At 36.7% G+C, this 25,473-nt stretch overlaps 1 protein-coding gene across 3 annotated transcripts in view; it reads right to left on the reverse strand.

The window, feature by feature from the left end:
- The window catches only part of DMD (dystrophin), a 2,123,648-nt gene that overhangs the window by 740,550 nt on the left and 1,357,625 nt on the right, over positions 1-25,473 (reverse strand). For all 3 annotated transcript variants that reach the window (XM_057539128.1, XM_057539123.1, XM_057539124.1), the window contains one exon: positions 4,681-4,782. In XM_057539128.1, the coding sequence (XP_057395111.1) occupies positions 4,681-4,782 (102 nt within the window). The remainder of the gene's footprint in view (positions 1-4,680; positions 4,783-25,473) is intronic.

The following is a 25,473-nucleotide window of genomic DNA, read 5'->3' on the forward strand; positions in this document are numbered from 1 at the left end:
GTGGGAAAGTGGGGCTCTCCTTATATTCAAGCATAAGTGATAACCATTTATTCAACCTCTCATAGTCAAGACTTTTTACTCAATTGTGAAGCTAATTTGCATTAAAAAATGAAATTCTCCTACTTATGTATTAATAAATTATAAAATTTCTCTAATACTGTTACGCTCTATAATTCTTCTCTGAACTGCTTCTATTATCATTGACATGGAAATTGTGTTTATCAAATAAGTCAGTCAAAATGGATCTGTTCATTTGGGGGGACAAACTCATATCTGTTATCTTGCTATTGATTCTGATGTTATCAAAAAAAAAGTTGCACCAGGTAACTGAGACCATATGCCTGATAGATGATTTGTAAAATCCAAATATTGTTATAACCGTAATATCTAATTGGGCAACATGTGACCAACAAGATACCACTTGACCTGCTATACCATACACAAATTTTGAGATGCACATCTGTTGTGAGTGATATATTTCAAATTATCAGGCAAAAAAATAAATAAATAAACCCAAAGAAGTTTTTAGAAATGTTAAGATGTTGATGTTGGCAGTAGAACAAACTCAGGAGAAAAAAAAAAACAGCTTAATCTAGTTAATTAACAACAAAACAGCTGGGAAAATGAAACACCCCTGGTTTTGACTGACTATAATTGAAAATGACTAATGATGCTGTCATTTTTCAGCTTATATTGGAGGAAATGATGCCTGGAAGATCATAATTGGCCTCTTGACCATTTGTTTACAGTAATTATTTTTGTGTTAAAGGTTGGGGTGGAACCCTTTAGCCAAATATAGAAAGCTCTAAACACCTTATTTTTTTTCTTATATTTAAAAAAAATCAAGAGCAGTAATAAAATATATTATTAGATTCATGTTAAGATTTTTTTTGGATAATCTAAAAAGTTAGCAAAGCAAACCAGCTGGTGTGATCTTATCACTTTACCAAGTTACTAAGACATTTTAAATTCTGTTAATGTTCTCAGTTCTAATAATGGAAGGTGATATAAGTATTTCAAAATATATACACACATTTTAAAATTTTTAACAGAAAGAGTAGTGTTCCAAATTAAGTTAAAGAATAAGTACAAATAGAAGAAAATGTTATCTAAATGCTTAAGTCCAAAAGAGAGTTAACATTTTTTTAAATCAAATAACAAATGGCTTTTTTTGGTAGCTGTCGATATTGTTGCTACTGATGGAAGTTGTTTTTGTTGCTTTGTAACTGCTAAATTTGGTGCTATTGAGGGACCTACTCATTACTCTGTGGAAAATGGAACACATTAAAATGATTAACAGTATTATCATAAAATATTATTACCAAAAGTATAACTTAAGCAAAATGTTAAACAATTTATTGAACTTATCCAACCAATCTTCAACAACTTCTGAAGTTAAGATGAAGGAACAATGTACAAATCAAATGAAATAAAAGTATGTGTGCGTGCGCGTGTGTAGGGGGGAGAGAGAGAGAGAGAGATAAGAGATAGAAAGCAAAACAAAGATGCTTATTTCTTCAATCATATTATTCTAAGATTTTTCCAGTAATTTTGCATTAGAGATCTAGTGCTATATTTATGCCATGAGTAGACCTGTCTCGTAATAAACGTTTGATCTTTATCAGGAAGTCCTCAAAGAAAATAAGGAAGACGTTTAGTTAGGGATGACAAAAAAAGAAACTAAAAATTTACCATCTTTGAAAATTAAAGAAATCCTAGAGAAGTTGATAAAGTTAAGAAAAAGGGAAAAAAACTGAACAGGGATGAGCCCAGCTCCCAAACAGGACTCAGCTTGGGAGATGAGCGTAGGAGGTAAGCAGACAGCTTGTCTGATGCGGAATGTGGAGGTGCCAATAGACAGTCAATTTTCTAAGAAACAGAATCATTTTCTGATGTGTCCTTAACTAGAATCTCTGCAAGTGGTGGACATACTAATTATCCATTTAGATACTGGATCTTATATATACACCATGAGCGATTTTCATTTTCTTTTTAAAGACTATCACCATCTTCTTTATAATTGTTACAGTTTCTAAATGTACCTCCTCCCAAAAACAAAACCCAAACTTCTATCATGAAAATGTACTGCAGGCTACTTGTACCCTTTTCCCTTCTATTAAGGAGTGAGAAACCTCAAAGTTAAGGAGGAAAGGCATTAGGAAGGGCAAAATTTTAAAATTTTGTTATATGAAGTCAAAGTTTAAAACAGGCTTTGTTTATGTACTATCAGAGCAATGGCTCACCCTTTAGAAAAATCATCCCTAATCTTTAAAAAGAAGTCTTTGATCCATGCAGAGGTTTAAACAGTCCCCACAGCTTGCTACCTTGTATTGCTGGGTTCCACGTTTTGAACGATGAGGTAGTCTTTGAGCCTCTAGAGTTTTAGGCCACCACAAGCCCTGGCTAATCTTCAAGTGTTTCCAAGGTCATGGCCCTTATCAAAAGCTGCACGTGACGCGGAGCGGCTGGGCCTGTGGGCCGCAATTGCTGAGCCTGCGCGTCTGGAGCTTGTGCTCCGCAACAGGAGGGGCCGCGGTGGTGAGAGGCCCGCGCACCGCGGTGGGGAGTGGCCCTCGCGCAGAAACGAAGACCCAACACAACCAAAAATAAATAAATTAAATAAATTAATTAATTAATTAATTAAAAAAAAAAGTAGAACTGGCAGATGGTGAAGGTAGAGAAAGGGCATTTAAAAAAAAAAAAAAAGCTGCACGTGAATAATCTATTTCTCCACACTTCTGATCTCCCAAATCAACCTTGCCCTTTTGCCACTGTGAACCTCATATGGTGATTCCTCTCCAAACTTGAGGGGTAAATGGTAGAGCAGGAATGAGTTTTCACTTAAGCTGTGCTTCTCCCCCATGAACTGATTTGAGAGGACATGGGGAAGGAGGGAAAGAGAAAAGAAAGAAGAGGGCTGTCTCTACACAGTGGTTTCAAGGGATATGAAAGTGAAGGACGTGAACACCTCCTTGCTCTCGCTTTCATTTGAGAAAGGTAATTCCCCTCTTATGTCACTAATGCTACAATAGAAATTAGATAGGCTCGGACATGGGGGATCTCAGCTCCGATCTCACAGTGGCCCAGGAGTTGAGGGTATGATAAACTAGCTTCAACTGCTTGGATTGTTTACATACAATGAAAACAAAAATCTTCTCGTTGACTTTCAATTAAGGCTTTCCCTCTGTTTTTTTTATAAAGGCACTAGAGCAAAAGCCAATTGAAATGCATGTCTGTAATCTGTAACGATTATGCCAAATCCTGCATAAAGTCTTTGAGGATCAAACAAGAGTAGGCAGAGCAGACCTACAAAATGGTCCATTGGTCCGTCTCATTGCTTGCTATGAAAGTCACTCTGTTAATCAAGAAAGGTGTCTGCTTGGGGACTGGCTTTCTCTAGAGCATCAAAAGAAACCCTGAAATTTGCTGCTTTCAGGACCTTTTCTAGCTCTCCAATCTAAATACTGTACACATTGCTACTTTATGAAAATTATCATACCAGGCCTAGACTGGATGCAAATTATTTTGGGGGGATGTTAGGAGTGGGGACAATGTATTCCTGTATAAATGTCTATCGATACCTACAGAGGAAATCTGTGCCTTTCGCCACCTGGTGTTTGGACATTGCGTTTAGGCTAAAACTTTAAATTTACCTAAGAAAAAGCCCCTTGTAAACGGTAAGGAAAACAAACAAGCTTCTAGAAATGAAGCGACACAGTGTAAGTCATGGTAATGTTATTTGCAAGGACAAACTAGTTCTGTATAATGAGGTTATTGACCTGCACTGTTTTAGAGCAGTTTTAAACATGAGGGTGAGGCCCACTAAATCTCAGCCTGCAACAGCAGCTAGAGAAACCAGGACTGATCAATAAACAGCCACCATTACAGGCTCTTGGGAACCTTCATCATAATGGGAGCCATTATAATTTTGGTCAGGTACAGAAAATAAGGTGACCTATACCTAACGTCTATTTATCACTGGACTCTCATTAGCAAGTGGAAGCCATTGATTAGCTATTTTTTGAAAACTGAACTGGTTTTCCATTTCTCTCCTCATGTAATAGCCCTGTGAATAAATGTGTCCTAGACTTCAAAATGCACATGGGGAAAGGAAAGAAGTAGAAAGCTTTCTCCCTGGCCAGCTTTTTACTGAAGAGAGAAGCAATTACATGACATTCCACTAAAAATTCTTGACCCAATAAAGTACTGAAGCCCGAATGCCGATTTTCCTCTTTCATAAGAAAGAGCAACAGAGAAAAGAAAGGTCATGGACCATATTGTGATTCTTTACAGCTGCTGGAGACAGACAGTATGATGCAGTAGCTTGATTTGAATTAAGCCAAACGATATGAAAAGCATCAAGGCTGGCAAGCAAAGCAACAGAGCCTCAAAGAATTTAATCTACCTTGAAGGTGGGACTATTTTTTGTATTGATGGCAGCGCACCAGGACAGAAATGAGTCCTTTAATGCAATGACTCGTTAATAGCCTTAAGATCACAATACATAAATAGGATATGTTGATCAAAAAGATAGCTCTGCCTCTGCTATTGCAGGATGGCCAATATTTCTTTACAAGTTATTTCATCGATAATAAATAGACCATGTCAATGGCAAATGTACAACAGGGGAAGCATAACCCATTATGAGGTAATGGATATTGCTAGAGGTTGCTTCATTACCTTCACGGGCTGAGTGGCTGGTTTTTCCTTGTACAAATGCTGCCCTTTAGACAAAATCCCTTCCACATCCGGCTGTTTAGCTTGAACTGCTACTTCAGTTTCCTGGGGAAAAGAGCACATACAGTGCAGATTAACTTCACAGTTAGCAATAAAATTACTAAATTTAAATATACCCTTGGAGACTCCACATGTATTGCAGGTCAATTTCTGCACAGTACATAGGGGCACAAAGTAGTTTTCAGTGCAGAGAAAAGAAACGGAGGTCTTTGTGAAACACACCGAAGTTTAAAAAATTTATCCCAAATCTTCTTATGTCATAATACTATTATATAGAAACAGAGACACTTTATATTTTTCCAAAAAGTAGAATGCAATAGCGAGAAGTATGATCTATGAATATGATTAATGTGGATAAATATTATTGTTAGCTTCAATAATCTCAGTAATCCTAATGTCCATTTTACTCCACAAACCTCTTATTTTAACAGGATTCTTCTCGGGACTCTGGTTCCAAAATTTTGTTTTGAAATAGAAACCAAATAAATCTTTCCACATCATTGTCAAAATTATTAACTTTCTTTCCAAAAAGTAAACACTTAAAGCACAGTATCAAGGCTTATTAGTTATTAAGCAGTCAAATTAAATAGGCTTTTTGAGGAATGATTAAATTATCTTTAAAAATGTGTTTTCCCTTAGTCTGGAGAAGATTGAAGCATGACCGTATGACCAAAAAACGAAACAAAACACAACACAAGAAAAAAACATCCCCTTCAGATATATGAACATAAAGTGCTTTGCTACTGGGTGCTGCTGTCTAGCTCTCCTGAAGAGAGGACAAAAGAAACGTGCATAAATTGAAGCTGAAGGAAGTGAAGTTAAATATTACAGAAGACTTTTTGGATGTAACACTTGTTAAACACTAGGAAGGAGTATCGATTAATCAATGTCAGGCGTCAGTCAGGGCCTGGGCAGTCTTCCCCAGAGAGCAACTCCTGATTAACACACATCCCTCTTCCTCCCTCTCCTACCCTGTAGCCTCCCAGCACTGCCACATGTACGTGTCTTCATGCCACTGCTTCCTTTATCCACTGTGTTTGTACCTGTCCTCTCTCAGCTCATCTGAGCAGGGTGTGTCCTCTGAACCCAAATGACTGCAATCTTACATGGCACAGTAGGATGCCCTGTAACTTGTGAGTCCTCATCACATGCTCTTGAGAAGGATTATTTCTTCAGTTCTTACAATAAATAGCAATGGGAGGTAGGCACTTTGGTTAAAAGGGTCCATAACATGAAGACTAACTCCATGTGTTAAATGGGGACGTGTGCAACACACACACACACACACACACACACATCACCTTTAGAGACAATAATTCTGGAAGAAACAAACCTAAAATTGTAAGTATCAATTCACTCTTTATGATAAAAAGTTCTGAACGTGATTTTTTTTTTTTCCACACACACACACTGTATGAACGTGATTTTTTTAAAAAAAGTTGCAAAATTGTAACAAGTTCAAAATCGGAGTGTACTTTGTGAGGGTTGGGTAATTCCTTCTTCCTTTAAAAATGATTTATAAGTATACCCAGTGTAAATTCTATACCTTCAGAAAATGAGCACAAATAATCTATAATTTTACCACTGTTTCAGGTATGCAGCAAATGACGAGCACGAACACCCTTCTCTCCCTGCCCCTAGTCTTCAATCGCAAATAAATAGTTCCAAAGATGACAAAGAATCGATGCCACTATTGAGAAGGCACTGGCAAATAACCAGGATTAAAAGACTGCATTTGATATGACAAGGAAGTCCCTCAGGAAATAAACACACAAATTTTAATTCATGAAAGTTTCACTGGCAAATGAACAGAAGCAGCGGCAAGGCTGACATGAGAGCAGCCCCGATATTACTTAGAGCTCCAAGTTCTAAGGTGGTGCTTATTAGATGCACTGTGGAAAAGGTGGCATGCCATGTGAAATGTCTATGTTTTGCACCTGCAGAAAGTAAAATATTCCCTCTTCAGGCCACTGAATTTGCCCTAGATTTAGTCCTCTGATGAATGAGCATTGCAAAGTCACATCACTTCCGTTTATAGAAATGTTTCCTAGTAGCATGTCCTTTCATCAACACTATTGCCATCTCTTTGTCCTTTAATGAAATAATGGAGAGTTTAAGTACCTGGATAAGATTTACACCTGGTCTAACAGAAATAGAGCAATGGGTGAGAGAAATCGCGTTCAGCTCTTAATTCTTTGTGGGTACTTTCCCTTCGCAATTTTTTGGAGAACTAGATATCTAATGATATGCACCTTTGATAAACTACTTTAGAAAGACCATTTTGAAGATAAATTTCTACAATTTACCTCACTACATTTACTTGTAGTGTGAATTTATTAGTTAAAAGATAGGTTACTTATTGAGGGTTGAATTTTATTGCTTAAAGGGTCAACTGTAGTAAATACAATTAAATTCCCTTAAAATGTCCCTTAGTATAGTTTTCTTAGGTTAGTGTGAAAAAATACACTATGAGAAGCTGATCATCACCATGAAAAAAATGGAAGTATGTGTGAGACAAATTTAAAAATTTTGATATCCCTCCATGCAATTAAAACTTGACATGGAAAAATTGAAAAGCAAGCAAACAAACAAGAAAGCCCAGCCAAATCACATGACTATGCAAAGATAAGAAAAAGCTGCTGAAATCATTAGCTGTGCTGAAAATATCAACAAACTGCTATAGTGACTGCTATAGTGATTATGTCACTGTAATAATATTAACAAACCAGAGTTGCTAAAACTTTACCATGTGTCAAAACACTGTATGTTTCATACATTTTTTCCTCATACTTACACTCCTACAAAAAGGGTATTATCTGGGACTTCCCTGGTGGCGCAGTGGTTAAGAATCCACCTGCCAATGCAGGAGACACGGGTTCCATCCCTGGTCTGGAAAGATCCCACATGCCGCGGAGCAACTAAGCCCGTGTGCCACAACTACTGAGCCTGCGCTCTAGAGCCCACGTGCCACAACTACTGAAGCCCGCGTGCCTAGAGCCCGTGCTCCACAACGAGAAGGCACTGCAATGAGAAGCCCGCGCACCGCACCGAAGAGTGGCCCCCACTCGCTGCAACTAGAGAAAGCCCACGCACAGCAACGAAGACCCAACACAGCCAAAAATAAATAAATTTATAAAAAAAGAAAGGGTATTATCTAATTTTGCAGATGCTAAAACTGAGGGAGAGTAAGTCAACTGTCCAAGGTCATGTAGCTTGCAAATGGCAGAGTTGATATTATTACCAGGAAGTGTGTATCACTAAACCCCCACTTTATCCCTCCTTTGTTGAGTATAGCGTGTGTGTGTGTGTGTGTGTGTGTGTGTGTGTATGCACATGCTAAAACTGGCAGCCACATCTCTTACTATCATGTTAATTTTTTTCCTCTTCTTTAACTCCAATACATTCTATAGTATCCTTCCAGTGTGTAAATGAGAGAAAATCCTGTCTCTTCCCACCGGAAAATAAATTCTTACATAGCTTTTAAAAAGCTCCAAGGGTGTCTCTTTGTGGCTTTACAATTGCCAAACTGATGATATCCAGGTCAGAGAATTGGTTTGAGTAAATCTTTTATCTCACAAATGGCCTCCCATCTTTATATGATTTAAGATAAGGTGAAGGAGGTCACCACTAAAATGGAAACACAGCTAATTATAGTGGCCAGTTTTTTGTAAGTAGAAAGTGTTCAACTTCAAAGAACATTCAGACAAGAAAGTCTTCATGGGATTTCAACCAAAAAAATCTCACTTCTAATAATAGAACATTTCCATTTAAGTTTTTCCCTCTCCTTTATTCTTAATATATCACCTGTAATGTAAGATTGCGCACCAGGAGTTAAGACCCTTATGATGTAACTAGAGTTTTTTTTTTTTTCAACATAGTATTGACAGTTCACTAAAATCTCATGCATAATTTTAAGTATTTAATTTTTATTAAATAGGTAATAGGAATAACCCTTCATTAATACTAGGAGAATACTGCAGTGTACTTTTTAAAAATCCAGCCTTGATAGGTTTTCAAAATGGAGTAACTCTCTAAGCACCTTCAGTCTTATTTATTAGACAGCATTACTAATATTGCTGGTGGTGTTGGTCTGACGAGCAGCTAACCAAAGGTTAGTGGTAAAAAAAAAGACTGAACAACCCCTTTGAGGATGAAAGTAGCAATTCATATGCAAATTAACGTACACTTACATTCTCTAAGAATTTATTCATTGACTACTGTATTTCTAATTCAATATTAAACTGATTGCACACTTTTTTTTTTAAACTAGAAATTTGGTGCTGCTAAGGATAATATGAGATACATTTTGCCTTGTTTTCCTTTATTATTTTAAATTTATTTATATTTCTATCATTTTACTTATTGCTAACCTTAGAATATATCAATATGTATGTATATATATGTGTATATATACATAAAAAATATATATATATCACAACATAAAAAGGGTGGGTGAATACACTCTCTTCCCCATTGACTTTGGGCTTTACCACATGCCTCACTTGGATCAATGGACTGTGGGCAGACATGACTGCATGACAGCTCTGAGCTAGGTTTTTAAAGGCAATTCAGGATTCGCTAGTACCTCTAGTTCCTGCCTTCCACCATGAGAGAATAATGTATCATAAAGAAGCTGCTCTTTCAGCCTGGGTTCTGGAATGAGAAGACATTTGGAGCAGATCCACAGCCTAGGATGAGAAAATCTGAACTTGACCCATAGTGTAGAGTAAAGCTGCCGCTGATCTGCAGACACATGAATGAGTGATCAATGTTTGTTCTTGCAAGTCACTGGGATTTGGGGGTCATTTGTTACTGCAGCAAGAGCTGACAATTACAATGTTATAGTGAAACAAGCAAACAAATATATGGCTTTCTGGGAAGAAAAAACAAAGTAAGCCTTTAAAATAAATGGGCTCTAGTCACATATGTTGACTGCACTGTCTCTCATTCCATATACAAACTGTTTGCTAAAAAGGGTGGCAAGAAATGAAAAATGAAACGTAATCAATATTGTGTTAGAGCCTGACTTCTCTGGCTTAGATTGTCAGGCAGACTCTGACAAATGAAGGCTGATGGATGGAAAAACACAACATTGTGCAGCTGAGTTTCTTTCTCTTTTCCCTCATGCTGGGTGACTATTCTTTTATTTATCTACAATTAGGTTTGCTAGACCACAGCAACACGGCTCTCCTTCACTGTAACTGCAGCCTGTCAAGTACGTGCCAAGCTGATTGACAAAGAATGACAGGTTCTTTCTTTCCATTCTGAGCTAATCAAGGGCAGCCCATCAAAGGGAGGTTTTCTTCTGATTTAGAGATTTATGGATTTCAAAAATAATCTGTCCAAATATACAAAATATAATGCCATATTGATTTTTAAAGTGGCAAGTGTTTTGAAGTCAAGAAGATAGAATCTATTAAGGTACACACTCGGAATATTCAAGGCCAACCAAAGAGTGGACATAGGTGTGATCATCAGGTAATGAGACATATCCAGAAGCCACTTGTAGAAGTCATCCATTCATAAAGATGGGGTTTCAAAGTCCTTTTGGCAGTAGAATGCCTTTGGCAAACAAAATCTTACCCAACCCTCCCCAGCATACTAATCAATTCATTCAGTAAATATATACTGAATATAAGAGCATCTATTATGTTCTAAATACTATTTTGATACTGGATATATGAGTCAATAAAACAGACAAAATTTTTCTGTTCTTGTGAAGTTTACATTCTAATGGGAACCATGGACGATAAAATATAAATTACAGCACATCCAAGGATGAAAAGTGCTAAAGTGAAAAAAACAAAACAAAACAAACAAAGCATCAAGTGGGGATAGGAGGTGTACGTGTGAGCTAAGGGAACATGGGAGGCGGACATTTCAGAAAGTGCCTCCAGGGGAAAAGCCTCACTGAGAAGGTGACATTTGAGTAAACATTAGGAGGAAGTGAGGGAATGAATCAAGCAGTATTTCAGGGAAGAACAATCCATGCAAGGGAAACAGCAAGTGCAAAGGCCCTGCGGCAGGTGTGTGTCTGGCATAATCAATACAAGTATAAGGAAGCCAGTGTAAGAGGAGTCTACCGAGCAAGGGGAGGGTAGCAGGAAGCAAGCCAGAGAGATGGGGGAGGGTAGGTCCTGCAGGGCAATTATGTGAGGACTTGGGCTGTTATTCTGAGTGATATTAGGAAGCATAGGAGGGTTTTCAGCACAGGAGTGATATGATCTGACTTATTTTTTAACAGATCATTCTGGCTGCTGTGTTAAGATTAGACTGAAAGAACGCAGAGAATAGACAGTAATTATGAGCAGACTCCCAAGAGGGTTTGTTAAATCTACATTGCTTGGAGGGAAGTACTTGCTTGCTGAAACCCAATGCACTTACTCCAAAAATCTTTATACATACAGTTCTTCAATGAGGACTAAATCTCTGATCTGGTTTAATAGCAACACAGGACACTGCTTGAAGCAGTCTCATTCACTGAAGCTGGTGCTCTCCAGGTTTTACTATGTTCCTAAGTCCTTAGTGGTGAAGAGTGTGGGCTCTTCAGCCTGGTTATCTAAATTCCAACCCTGGCATGAATTGACTAATTGCAATAAAGACCACATGGCCCATAAATCCTAAAACATATTCTAAAACCTTTGCTATTTGGCCATTTGCAGAAAAAGTTAGCCAACGGCAGATCTAGAGAAATGGTTAGGATTGGCATTTGTGACTAAAAACCTTCAGGTACACAGAAAAATTATATTTTTAAAGATAAAACACAAGCAACATTTTGCCTTTTACATCCTTATATAGACACATAGACATAGTCAAACAATTTATAGTTATACTTTAGAGAGGGCTCAACAAATATTTTAGGCGTTGTGGGTCATACGGTTCCTGTCATACCTGGAGTCTGGCACTATCATGTAAAAGCAACCATAGACAATATGTAAACAAATGAGCGTGGCTGTGTTTCAATAACTATTTACAAAAACACAGAGTGGACTGAATTTGGCCTTTGGACTATAGTTTGCTGACTCCTGCTTTGATGTATTACAGTGTTCTTGGAAGTAATCAGACTAGGGATAAGAACATGTGAGTTCTAGGCTTATTAATTCCTGAGCTGGGGCAAGTTACTTAAATTCTCTAATTTCAGTATCTTTAATTACAAAATGGATGAAAGTGAGAGAGATTATTGTGGATAAGAGTTAAAAACAGCTTTTTCCCCTCTGCATCAGACTTTGACCTTCAAAGAACTTTCTAGCTGTATTTTCCCTGGAAACCTGATAAAATTGGAATGTCAAATGTGTTAGTCGGCAGCATTGCTTCTGCAAAAAAAAAAAAAAAAAAAAAAAGACTGGTAAATTACACCTGGCTTAGGAGTTCTACATTTGAACTACAAATGTGTAAGGGAAAGTCATAGTTTTGGGGATCCCCTGAGTGCAGTATCTCTTGTAATTGAGCATGTACCTTTCAAGGATCTTGGAAACTCTATGTTATAAGACATTAGCTCCTGGGACCCATGAAGCTTCTAGGCCAGGGTTGACCCAGCACCACTGTGTGAGTCTGCTTTCTTTTTACCTGAACTATCATCTGAGAGTGTGCAGGTGCTGCAAAGAGAGTAGCTCTTGGATGGCTCGGTGAATGTTGTACAAACTGCTGTGTATTCTAAGCCCACTGAAGAGAGATGCCTGATCCCGCCTTCCTGGGAAGCTGTGCTTCTGTTCCTGTAGCCTTCTAAGTGAATTTAAAGCTGCAAGTGGTTAATGGTAGCCTTGTTCAGTTGCACATAAGAAGACTCGCTGACGGGCTTGACAAGAATCATTTCTAAGACCCACATTTTATTTCCACAAATATACTGCTCTGAATTGGGATACATTTTACAAATGATGGTATGCCATAGTCTAATTGGCAGCACTTTTTTCTTAGTGACAGATAAAATAACGATGCATATTCTAATCAATGGTGTCTTAGAAACAATGAAATATGGTATGTGAGCAGGATATTCATAGTAGGTCAGGATCAAATGATTTAGTATATGCAAAGGTAATACTAACTGCTACCATTTATTGAGAACTTACTAAGTACAAACACTCTGCTATGCACTTAACATTAATCATTTTAAGTAATCTCATTCAATCTCCACTGCAGAGCCTTTCAGCAGACATTATTATCACTTTTCAGATTAGAAAACTACAGTCATGAGAGGTTAAGAAACTTGCTTAAGGTACAAGCTAACAAATGGTGGATGTGAGATTTGAACCCTGGTCTGTCGGATGCATATCCTGCATACTTACTTACTATACTATAGGTTATACTAATTTAAGTATGATACAAATATACAAGATTTTATTTGATGAATCACAGGGGTTAGAACCAGAATAAAGTAGTTTTGATTAATGTGTAATTTTAGTTTAAATCAGGGTTTCTCAACCTCAGCACTACTGACATTTTGGTTTGGGTAATTATTTGTTGCAGGCAGCTGCCCGGTGTATTGTGGGATATTTTACAGCACCCTTGGTTACTATTCACAAGACGCCAGTGGCACTTCCTCCTTCCCCGGATGTGCCAACCAAAAATATCTTCAGACATGGATCAATTCCCCTGGAGAATAAATCACCACTAATTGAGAACCACGGAATTATTGAATGTGTGAATGAACAAGTGAAAGAATGTCTACCTACTCATGGTCTACATTTCCAGTATACATGAAATAGTATGATTTCAGATGAACACCTTTCTTTCCTTTTTCCTTTTTCTTGTATGGAGCACTGTCTGCAACGCCAGATGTTTACGTATTTTTTTTCAGATGCACTACTATGCACACTGTGACTCTTCAACCACATTTGAATGCGGTTCTGATGAACTCGAAACATAATCGCATGTTTCCCTTCCAGCTGAATTGTTCCTAAAATCATTGTTTTAAATAACCCAAAGGGATTAAGGAACACAGTGGATTCTTCAGAATAGAGAGACATATATGACAAAGTAATTTTTCCAGGTCTCTGCATCATCTTTTTCTTGCTTTGTACATTCACCTTGGCTAACGGTATTTGCATTATTTCTAACCGATATGGCACAACCCTAAATTATCATCCATATGGTAAATGGACACAGTCCTTAAAAAAGTAAGTAGTATTAAACACTAGAAGTTTCTTTTTAAAATATAAAACAGCAGTTAGGGAAATTTTCATTGAAAGCAAAGAGCAATTCAATTCTGACTTCATGATTGACATACACTTCACAAAAAATTAAAGATGCTTTGTTTTTACTGTTAAGTGTTGTACCAAAATTATAGTCATTATATAAAACAACTCTTTCTAAATTCTTCAATAACTTGTAAACTCAAAGAATCAAATGAGTTGCTGAATTAAGCTTGTATTTAAAAAAAACAGCAACAAAAACATCTGAGATTTCTCTTCTAAATAGCTTTTCCTTAAACATGTATAGAAAACAAAGCAAACATGAAGGTTTCTGAAAAGAAGGAAAATAACACATGATGGACTGAAGCCCCTTCTTTGGTTCACACAACATGTTAGCTTTCATCTTGGGTCCTAGGTCTTCAACTACTCTGCCGTACTTAGTTTTTATACTCTTGCAACTTTCTATGATTTCTACCATTCCAGCAAGGTGCGCATATTTCATTGGTCTCCTGTAAGGTCAATGATAAGGTTTTGGGTAACGAACTATGGACCTGTATTTTAGATTCATATAACTTCTAGAATCCAGAATATACAGAGAACTCACATCATCTGTAAGAGAAACCAAACAATCTAATAGAAAATTGGGCCAAGAATGTGAAGAGTCAACTCATGGATAGAAAAATCTGAATGGCCAAGAAACATGAAAAACTGTTCAACCACCAATATGCAAATTAATGTAATACATTCATATCATTTCCTGTTGCTGTGGTAAACAATTTATGATATATAATAAAGATATGAATATTCTGATGAGCCAGCAGTTCTACTTCTAGGTATTGTCACCTGGTTTATGAGGAGACCTACAAAGAATGTTCTTTCAGCACTGTTCACATTAGTGAAAAATTGGAAACAACCTAATGATTACTCATATGGAATCTCATAACCCTATTGATTGTTTTGTTCCTATTCAAATCAGAAATACTTTTTAACAGATTACTTCTCTATCCTAAAGGCACTTTAAATCATTGTTCTTATTTTATATGGTGTCCAAAATTCTATTTAACTTAGTCATAAGTTAAACTTAATGTTTCTATTCATAACTGACTCATTGAAGATATTAAAGACAATAAAAGAATAATGCTGTCTCTAATAAATCTGACTTCAGCTATAATGTCATACGCATGATATAATCTCAGATAACATTTATTTAGTTTTGAGTGAAGCATAGGAATGTATATGTATGTGTGCCTAATTTTGTATTTGTGTTATCTCTCCAATTATATAAATCACTAATACCTATTACTATGCTAATACTAGACGATATATTGTAATCAATGTTACCATGAATTATTAATTTTGTGTTTCTTATCATCTACTACAAATAATGTAAAAGACAGAGATACTTATCTATCCATATTTTCTCTACCTGCTATTCACAAAAGTTCTCTCAGAAAGTCCTGAAAATTAAAAGTATGCACACGTGGCTTTGTAATTTCATGGGTCAATAAGTAGAATTTTAGTTATATCCTATACTTTCTTGTGAGTGCTTCCATATTTTGCCTTTTGAACGCTTGAGAGAATTATTAATTTCAAGAAAATCAATTTCATTTGAATGACTAGCATGTTATATAATCAGTTATTATTATAAATGCATCTTGAGTTTTTTAATCTTAAAATTAAAACTATTATTAAAATAGTCCAAGTTAAATAATTATGGCTGCTTTTATTAACTATACACATTGTGCCTTCTTATGATGAGTAACTGCTAAATATTCATTATTTCCAGAGGAGGCGATGAAGTATTCAGAAATTGGAAGCCGCGGCATCAGAAGTATTGGGAATGCAAACTCTCAGTTTCTAATATATATTGTTTTGAAACTACAGAGCAAATTAAATGCATTTACACTGGGTGATAATTTAAGTAGTTAATTTACAACTAAGGCGTTTCTTTTTCAAAATATGTATATCAGATATATATTGAAGTATTTGTTATCCTCCATAATATGTGTAACGCCATACATAATATATACACATATTTCTTTTCCAACACGTAAATGAATACGTCTAGTTATAATAATGCTACTTCTTGAAGGATAGCCAGGAAGAATGAGAGAAATACATGAAAAGGAGAACAGCAGATAGGTGGTAATTTGGAAGTATTTGGAATATGAAGGTGATTGCTAAGTCATGTATAACTGACTAAAGAATGTAGTAACATCAGCTAATTTTGTCTCTTAGATAAAAGGAGTACTTTTAATATACAACCTAGAATTGTATTTGTTAATTAGATTTATAATTTATACCTATTCTCGATGACACAGAAATTAATATAATAAGTGAAATCTCAGGATACAGAACTGTATATTCAAGAGGAAATATTGCCATGGCATTCCTTAAAGCACTATTTTTAGAATGCTATAGAATTTCATTAGAGGTATTCATCTTTAAATTAATTTCCATCAATCATTTCAGTAGCTTTTTAAACTCTTAAATATGAGTGGAAGTTTAAATTGGTATAAGTTTATGAGATGGTAAATGAACAGTAAAATAGCTTTACTTAAAATAAGTATTTCTTAAAGTGTTCTCGTTAGTGTTAAATGATTTTTCTGTGTATTTGTCTTTTTCCTCCCCTTTTAAAATAAACTCACAAAGATTATGGCCATAGCTTCTCTTGCTTTTGTTTTCCCCCACAGCACGTGATACAATATTCTATCTGTAAACACCAAGTCCACACCCTCCCCCCTCAAAAAAGTATAATGAGTGGCTTTACGTTGCTGTAACTTCTTGGCAGTCATCCTTACCCATAACGATAGTCATACTTGCTTTTAGAGGTGTCATAATTACGTATTTAGAATTTTAAGTATTCTTCTGTGGTAACTCACAGATTTAAGGATTCCTTTAGCAACCAATAGAGTTAAATAAGCAGAGCGTGGCATTTCCTGATGAAAATACAAGTTTCCAGCCATGAAGTCAGTAGGGTAGACACACTCACCAGGCACACAAGGGGCACTGGTACAGAGATCGGAGGGTCAAGGAGAGTACAGAGACCGGCATTGAGGACTGTAGGTCATGTATGCCATGTAATTTTCTCTCACCTGTCAATCCACGTGTCATCTTAGAGAGGAGCAGGAGGAGGGTAAAGGAATCTGAAAGACTGGCGATTTATCCAAGTGATACCAACTCATATAAAGAGACCGGTAAATTTGTTTCAGAGTGAGATCCTTTTTTCTCACTACCCAACATAGGGGAAGCTTATGCAGGTCAGTGAGGAATAAATAAAGAAGTTGCATCTGTGTGAGTCAGTATCTGACCCCCAAGACATATCTATATGTCTCCTCCTGCATATTTATTATGTTTATGACTATGTGCCTACTTAAGAATCCATCACGATGTTTCTCAAAGTGTAGTTCCCAGACCAGTGGCATCAGTATCACCAAGGAACTGCATCTGACAAAGATTCTCAGGTTACTCCGCCTACATTAAAGTTTGAGAAACATGGCTCTACATGGTGTATACTAGAATTGGGAATGGGTGTTAAGCCTAGAATTTTAATTCATTTCTATACTTATGGATATAACATTTATCTTTCAGTGATACAGCTTTATGAATAAACACCTTCATGGATATAGCTTTTTTAAAAAATATATTCATTTATTTATTTTTGGCTGCATTGGGTCTTTGTTGCTGCGCGCGGGCTTTCTCTAGTTGCAGCGAGCGGGGGCTACTCTTTGTTGTGGTGTGCGGGCTTCTCATTGCGGTGGCTTCTCTTGTTGCAGAGCACGGGCTCTGGGCATGTGGGCTTCTGTAGTTGCAGCACACGGGCTCAGTAGTTGTGGCTCGTGGGCTCTAGAGCGTAGGCTCAATAATTGTGGCGCACGGGCTTAGTTGCTCCATGGCATGTGGGATCTTCCTGGACCAGGGCTCGAACCCGTGTCCCCTGCATTGGCAGGCGGATTCTTAACCATTGTGCCACCAGGGAAGTCCGATATAGCTTTTTTGAGACAGAGAAGCAAGAAAGGCGGTTGTATTTTTTTTTTAAAGCTATGATCAGAAAAATGGTACTTTTTGAGTACTGCAAAAGGCAAGTGCACAGCATTTCTAGAAGTATCTGAAAACCCAGCCTGTTATTTTCTACAAACACTCACTGCCACCAAAGGTGGTAACTTGCAAGTTCAAAACCTTCCTCATTTAACATCCATTGTTTCCACCCTGCATTCTGTCTGCCAATCAAAGCCATCCCTTGGGCAATATAGTTGGTAAACCAGGTGGTTCATTCATTCACTTAAACAGAAGTTGTTTGAAAATTATTAGAAGTGTTCCCATATTTCTCCTTCATACATACTGAGAAAGGGATGGTATCCGTGTGCATGGAAGAGCTTTCTTTTGAGGGAAATTAAAAAACTAATGCTAACACTGTTTCAAATGTTCTCACATAACCTACTCCAATGTATCATTATGTAAACTTGCTCTTAACGGAGAATGGAAGACTGGTAAGTAAAAAATTAAAACTGTAATGCAATAAAAGCATGATTTTAACAAAGTATAAAAATGGTTGAGGGTGACTAAATGGCTTTTAAAGGTATATTTGACCAATAGAATGATCAAGGAAAGGATAGGTCTGCTTTTGGAGGAGATGGTATAATATTAGTGAATGGAAAATAGAAGTGGGAACCCTTGAATTCCTATTGGGTTTGTTTCTGTATGTCAAGAGGGATGATATTCTGACTGCAAAGAATAAAACAAACAGCAATGAGAGGGAACTGGTGCCCAAGATGGGTAAAGAGATTAGAAAGTCCCCAGCTGCTCAGAACTGACTCTCTTGATCTAGATGAACTACATCTCAGGACACTAATGAGACCGGCAAGTCAAACGGCAAACCACGATGGGTGATGTGGAAGATTGGAAAAGTGCAGTTTTTATTTTCTAGAGGAAAAATAAGGTGTGGGAATAAAATTTTAAGCTTCTAAATAGTTATTTAAGACTTAGTTAGAAAATGCAACGCAGGAAGAACCTACAAGCCTTCTTCGGTTAATGAAATATTTTGAAAGAATGGGAGCCAGTTGACACAAGTGCTTTAAAAAGACAAACCCTGTCATAGCCATTACGTATAGTTAGACTGATACACAGAGAAGGCAAATATTTACACACCGTTCCAAATTTTTTGAGAAAATTAAATCTGCACTTACTCTATAATTTGTCATCACGTTGAGATTCTGTACAGGATTGTTTGCCAAAAAGGGCAAAGACCCATTCCTATGCAATTCAAAGGTTTGTTTTAATATTTTCAGGTTATAACCTCCAGACTAGAATCTATTTGTCATAAGGAACATTCATTAAAATCCTTGTTAAAGAAACGTTTTTTTTTGTTTTTTTTTTTTTACTTCAAGTTGTAAACTGTATTTGTCTTAATAAGAACAAGACCAATAACCTATAGGGAAAAAAATTGGAAATGAATGTAACAAACAGTGCACAGAAAAGGAAATTACAAATGACTCTGAAACATTCTGTGATTTTGAAAAAAGTTCATCCTCACTCAAAAGAATGCAAATTAAAATGACAATGAGATGTCATTTTTTCTTGCTTAGCAAAGATCAAAAAGGTTGATGACAACGAGTTGGCAAAGGTGTCTGGGAAAAAACTCCTTCCTATTACTGATGGGAGCGCTCTATGAAGAGCAATTTGGCCATGTTTACTAAAATAACAAATGCCCTTTTGACCTAGTCATTTTACTGCTAGGAACTCAACCTATGGGGATATTTTCAATGTGAGAAATGACATGAGCATAAAGTTATACATTGTCATATTGTTGCAGGAGCAAAGCTTGAACACCAACTAAATGTTCATTAATTGGAACGTTGGTCAAATGAGTTGTGGTACATCCTTAGAATACAATAGTATTCAACTGCAAAAATGAGAACATTCTTAAAGTGCTAATATGGAAAATAATTGTCAGTATATATCATTAAGTGGGAAAAAACACTATTCAGAAACAGTGTTTATAGTATCAACTGTTTGGTTTTTTTGTTTGTGTGTCTTTCTTTTTTAAAGAAGACAGGAAAAGGAAAGAATATATACACAAACACACACTCATGTCCTATCCTTGGAGTGCTATTGAAGAAACTGATAACCTTGGCAACTATGGGGAGAGAAACTGAGTGGCTGAAAGATGGAGATTCAAGGGAGGATTTGAATTTTGTACCACAAGAAAGTATTATTTTTTCCATAAAGAAAATGATTTACTCTTTTAAAGTTTGTCTTGAAGGATGAATTCATTTTCAACCTTATAATAAATAACCCAGTATGAAGTTACTGACAGAGTACTAAGTCATTTTGTATAAAAGGACCATGCAGATTCTCTCAAAATTAGAAACAAAAATGAAATATGTAAACAAAAATAACAGTTTTACAAAATACTTACCCATACCACATGCAATAAATACAATACGATAATGTGATTATATTCTATTGTGCCACACACTACCTTGTTTATTACGTTGATTTCATGACTTAGCAATGGGTCACCAGCAATAATTTAAAATACAGTTCTTTAAATTATCTCCTCCTCTTCATCCCTACTACCAAAGTCCTCATCCAGGACCATGGTGCTCCTCAACTACCTCAATCATCTCCTGACTGCGCTTCCTTTTTTGGTCGGACACTCCTCAAATTTGAGAGTTTGCCAGTCACCTCTCTGTAATAGCTCCCACATCTCTCGAAGATAATGTCTAAGCTCCTTAGTGGCATACAAGCCTCACCCAAACTGGGCTTACAACCTCGTTGTATTTATTTTTCTTCCCATACTTCATGCCATTAATCACTTCATATCTTGGTTCTTATTGCCTCTTCTCTCTGGAACCCTGTTCCTTTCCCCCACACACATTTCACTTTATCAATTCCTACTCATCTTTTAAAGATCCAGTTCAGACATTACATCCTCCAGGAGGCTGTCTTGGGACCAGAGCTTCCCAAACTTTAGTAAGTGAAAGCATCTTTTGGAGGGCTTGTTAAAACAGTTTCTTGATCTTCACTCACATCTATTTTGATTCAAGAGGTCTATGGAGAGGCCCAAGGATTTACATTTCTAATAAGCTTCTAGGTGCTGCTGCTGCTGGTCTAGGGAACCACACTTTGTAGCTGTGCTCTAAATAATACCCCCACTGGGTTAGGTATCATTCTTCTGGGCTATCACAACATCCTATAAGTGTACTCACTACACTGCATTGTAAATGCTTCTGCATTGATTGCATTTAGTACACTGAGGTATATTTATATACCAACTGATCTCTAAGCAAATTGAGAATGAGGGCCACCTTAACATAGGAGGACATTGTAGTTAATCAATAAATGGTTAGTTAGCTGAATGAAAATTTCATTAGCTTAGTCTCATATTTTTCTGTCCTTAGAGAGGCTGATCAGGGATATAGGAAAATAAAGTTCATGTGCATTTCAGCAATATATTTGATAAAATCTCCAAATGACCATTTTTGGACAAAATGGGGCAATATGAACTGGGTAGGAAATAAAACAATTAGAGTTTGGTAACTAACTGAACAATTGCCAAAGGAAATTGACGGTTGAATTGACGACAAAGTAGAGGGAGGTTTCTACTGATGTGTTGAAGGGCTCTGTCTTAGGATTCAGTCTAGTTGAGAAATTTGTTTTCACAATGTAGATGAAGTTACAGAAGGCCACGGACTGTGGTAAGATGAACTTGGTGGAAGAAAAAAAAAAAGATAAACTTGGTGGTGTTTTGACAGTTTAACAAGTGTCCAGCCAGGGTCTATGTTGCCCTTCTCCCCTTCTCACAGAATGTCAACCTCTCCTAGAGTGGCAATCTTCAAACTGGGGTGTGCCCCTGGAGGGATACAAAGACTTTCCTAGGGATATATGGGCATAGATGGTGTTCGTGGAAGCAGTTTCCAGATTCTCAGCTTCTACAAGGAATTTGTTTGGGTTTGTTCCTGTGGTACACACATCATTCCAATTATCATTCCTACTTTTTAGTTAATGATAGTCCTCCAACTTTACAAACTGATGTATCTCAATAGTGTATTTTACCTAAGACACATTTATGCCAAATCGAAACAGAATTCAAAATATGAATGACTGAAATCCTCCTTTAATCAAGGTACCATCATGCACTTACTCAGCCATCTCATTCATAGATTCATTTCCAAAAATCTACTGGGTATGTTTAATAATTATTTATCAAAAGTTACATATATTTAAGCAATTTGGTTATTACTAGGTATCTTTATTATTAATGATTGTAGCTATAACTCAATCTAAAGGATTTAAAAAAATACTGAGAACCTTATAGTCACAGAAAATTGTTTTAAAAATTGAATTTAAAACCACTTGGGTGTATTTGTCATATAGAAGTATGACAGATTGGTTAATAAAAGACTTCATACCATAAATATGTATTACATTAGGATACAACTCTTTGGGGAAGTGGACTGGAAATATGATTTAAAGAAGAAAGAGGACTGATATGAAACTTCTAATTATTAATGATGAACTTGTTTTGTGTATTTTTTTTTAAAGTGGGTGATGGTAGATATCATATTGCTATGGTATTTGGATTCCACTGGATCCATTCAAAAGAGTAATGCAACACTTTTTAAGTGTCAATATTTACAATATGCCAAGGGAGGAAATGGATGTCAACTTTAAAACGTGCTAGCAGATACTCAGTTTTCTAAACTATTTTTAGAGGTTTATAAGCAGAATAGTCTGAATACCACTGTAATAGAGGTCTGGTTGGAGCCCTCCTCCTTGCCTTCGCAGGGAGGTTTGACCTCCTCCCCTCCCTTATAAGGAAGAGAACAGTAAAAGCCACACCTTCTTCTTCTTGGCCAATAAATTGTTAGTCTTACTTGAATTCTCCATTCCAGAAATTCTCAATTCAAGAAACTCTTCAAGTTTATATTCTTCTCCTTATACAGGCAATTTGGTTTGGTGAATGATGAAACTCTCATGACTATCTACAGTCTTTTTTGGAGTGGTTTTCTGGTAGCAATTTGCTGATTTCTTTTGAAAGAGGGGGTATTTTGCAAGCCTGATTTTTCTTTTTAAGGGCTCTTGTCAAAATTCCAGCTACAAAAGGAGAGTTCCCATTCACTGTCTTTTTTCTATTGCCTTAGGAAAATGTGTTCCCACCTCAGTGTTACCTTAATCCAATAGTGTCCCAGGGAAATTGGCTCGTGTTTTTCATTTTTTAATGAACAGGAAAGTCAGGTTAAAAAGGGTAACTGAGTTAAACAATGTCATAAAGCCAGTAAGTGTCCGAGCTGGGATTTGAACTTGGGTCTTTTGTTTCTCTCCCCATTATCATGCTACTTCAACTCAGCAATGGATTTTGGAGCTGAGTAGAGGGGGTGGAAAGTAAGAGGAAGAATTCTGATTGCCCAGTGTTCAAAGAGAAAAGTTGATGCCTAATTTCACTCAAATATGGTACCCACAAACCTCAACAATCTTAAAGAGTTTATCAGAGTCAGAATTATACTTTTGCCCAGAACCAACCTAAGCTCAGAGGAGTTTTAAATTTTCAAAAAACCTCTGTCTAGCTGCAGAGTGAATGAGAATATTGTGTCTTTCTGTCAAATAGCTTTCACCCACTGTTTTTCAATACACATTCCATAGAAATATTTTCATACCTAACAGAAAACACTGATACCTTTTTTTTCCTAAGAAAGAGGATTAGAGGATTATTAGGCTAAGAGGTCAGTGTCCTCTTCCCTGTTTCTCACCTTCCCAACACTAGTCCTTAAAAAATAAAAGTAAACTAAATCAGATATATTATTCAATTTAACGTGAGCTAGTACACGTCTATCTAAGGGAGTAACTACTTGAACTTGAATTATCTCACTCCAAACAATGAACTAGATGACATTAACGTCTGAAAAGCTAATTTTGTGAACAATCCACACTCCTGACTGATTTACTGGGGATCCATTGATCAGTCCAACTCAAAATGCAGTGCTTCCAAAGCTGATAATATTTGGAAGCATGGTAAGGACACACTGTGGTTCTTAGGATTCTGGGTATACTCTTGAGGCTGGGTTAGAGTCCCAGGCTTGTTTGTGTGAAAGCTACCATTGGCTTAGAACATGGAAAATTCTCAATGAGATCTCATTCGGTTGAGCTTCAGTTCTTTGGTACTTAGAGTAGTCTTTCTCTGTAGAGATCTCGTTTGGGTTTTCTTTCTTTGTTGCCATTACTGTGTGGTTCCTCCCTTCTCCAGGGGAAATTCTCAGTCTTCTGATTCTCCTTCTCTGAAGACTACTACTACGGAGCTGTCCGCTTCTCTCCTTGTTGGCGTGATTTTACCAAAGTTAATCTGGAATTTTCAATTGGCCTCTTTGGGAAACTTAGGATCTCCCTAAACTGGCTCATCTAAGACCTCTCCCTTCCCATCATCTCCACTATTCTGTTCTCCTTTCACCACCTTCAATCTTCCCTTCAGCTCCCTTGAATTGTCCATCCCTCTGTCCACCCCTGTCAGGCTTTTCACTTGCCACTCCATCTCCCCAACTCCCTACAGTCACTTAAGCTTTATGCTCCCTGTCCCCACAGGCGGCTCTCAAGGGATGTAGGAACCCCAAAAGTAACTACCTGAAGCTGAAAAGTCTACTTAGAAACAAACTAGATATTTGATACACTCAGATGGGCTCTGGAGATACCCAGATAGCCCCTTGGCATACTTCAGTCACTTGCCCAAATTTTAGTCCACAGCTCCCACAAGATTACATATTAAGTCCAAAGAAAATCTTAAAAAGTCTCCTCCCACAATTACTGGTGGGAAGGTTTAGCCCTCCTATTGAGCAGGTAACCTCATTTTATTTTCATAACATTTGCTAGTCTGCTACAAAATGCTAGTATGTGACAGTTCAAATTTATTTGCTTCCTGGTTTTCTCTGTAAAATAAAATGTACTAATGGTTAAAAACTATTAATCAGTATACATAAATAAAATCTCTAGAAACAACAATGTCCAATATAAACAACTTTGTACGCCAGGTATGTAGCATGCGTTTTTGTTAAGCAAGAAGGGAGTAATGTCCTAAGGTAAAATGACTGCTTGTTCCAGAAGGAAGAAGAGAAGAAATGCAGGACAAAATCTGGACACAGAAAGTTGTAGTTTTGTGGAAAAGGAATTTTATGTTATGTGGTCAAAGCTGGCTATGATTGGATGGATATATCTTTAAAGCTTTTAAAAGATGATTTTTAGTATCAACAGTATACTAATGCAAAACTAGAATTTAATCGTCTCTTTATTAAAATGCCAAAGTTTTCTTGGATTATTGGTCTGTTCCTAATAAGAGATTGTAAAAGGTTTTTCTTTACCTTTTGAGTAATCCACCTAGGCAACAATGATTCTGTGTCTTATGAGAATAATTTCCGGTGCTTTGTGTAGATTTTATCATGTCCTTGGTTATTTAAGAGAATCGAGGCATCGCACTTTTGAAAGAGCCAAAGTCTTGTACAATCATATCACCTCCTATATTTATTTCTGAAATCTTTTATTGTCAGTTTGGTTAAATAGGTAGTCAAGCATCGTTTCAGTGACCCATGATCCTATTTCACCAAGTATTCAAACCTTTTCA

Source organism: Balaenoptera acutorostrata, chromosome X (assembly GCF_949987535.1).
Source record: "Balaenoptera acutorostrata chromosome X, mBalAcu1.1, whole genome shotgun sequence".
NCBI lineage: Eukaryota > Metazoa > Chordata > Mammalia > Artiodactyla > Balaenopteridae > Balaenoptera > Balaenoptera acutorostrata.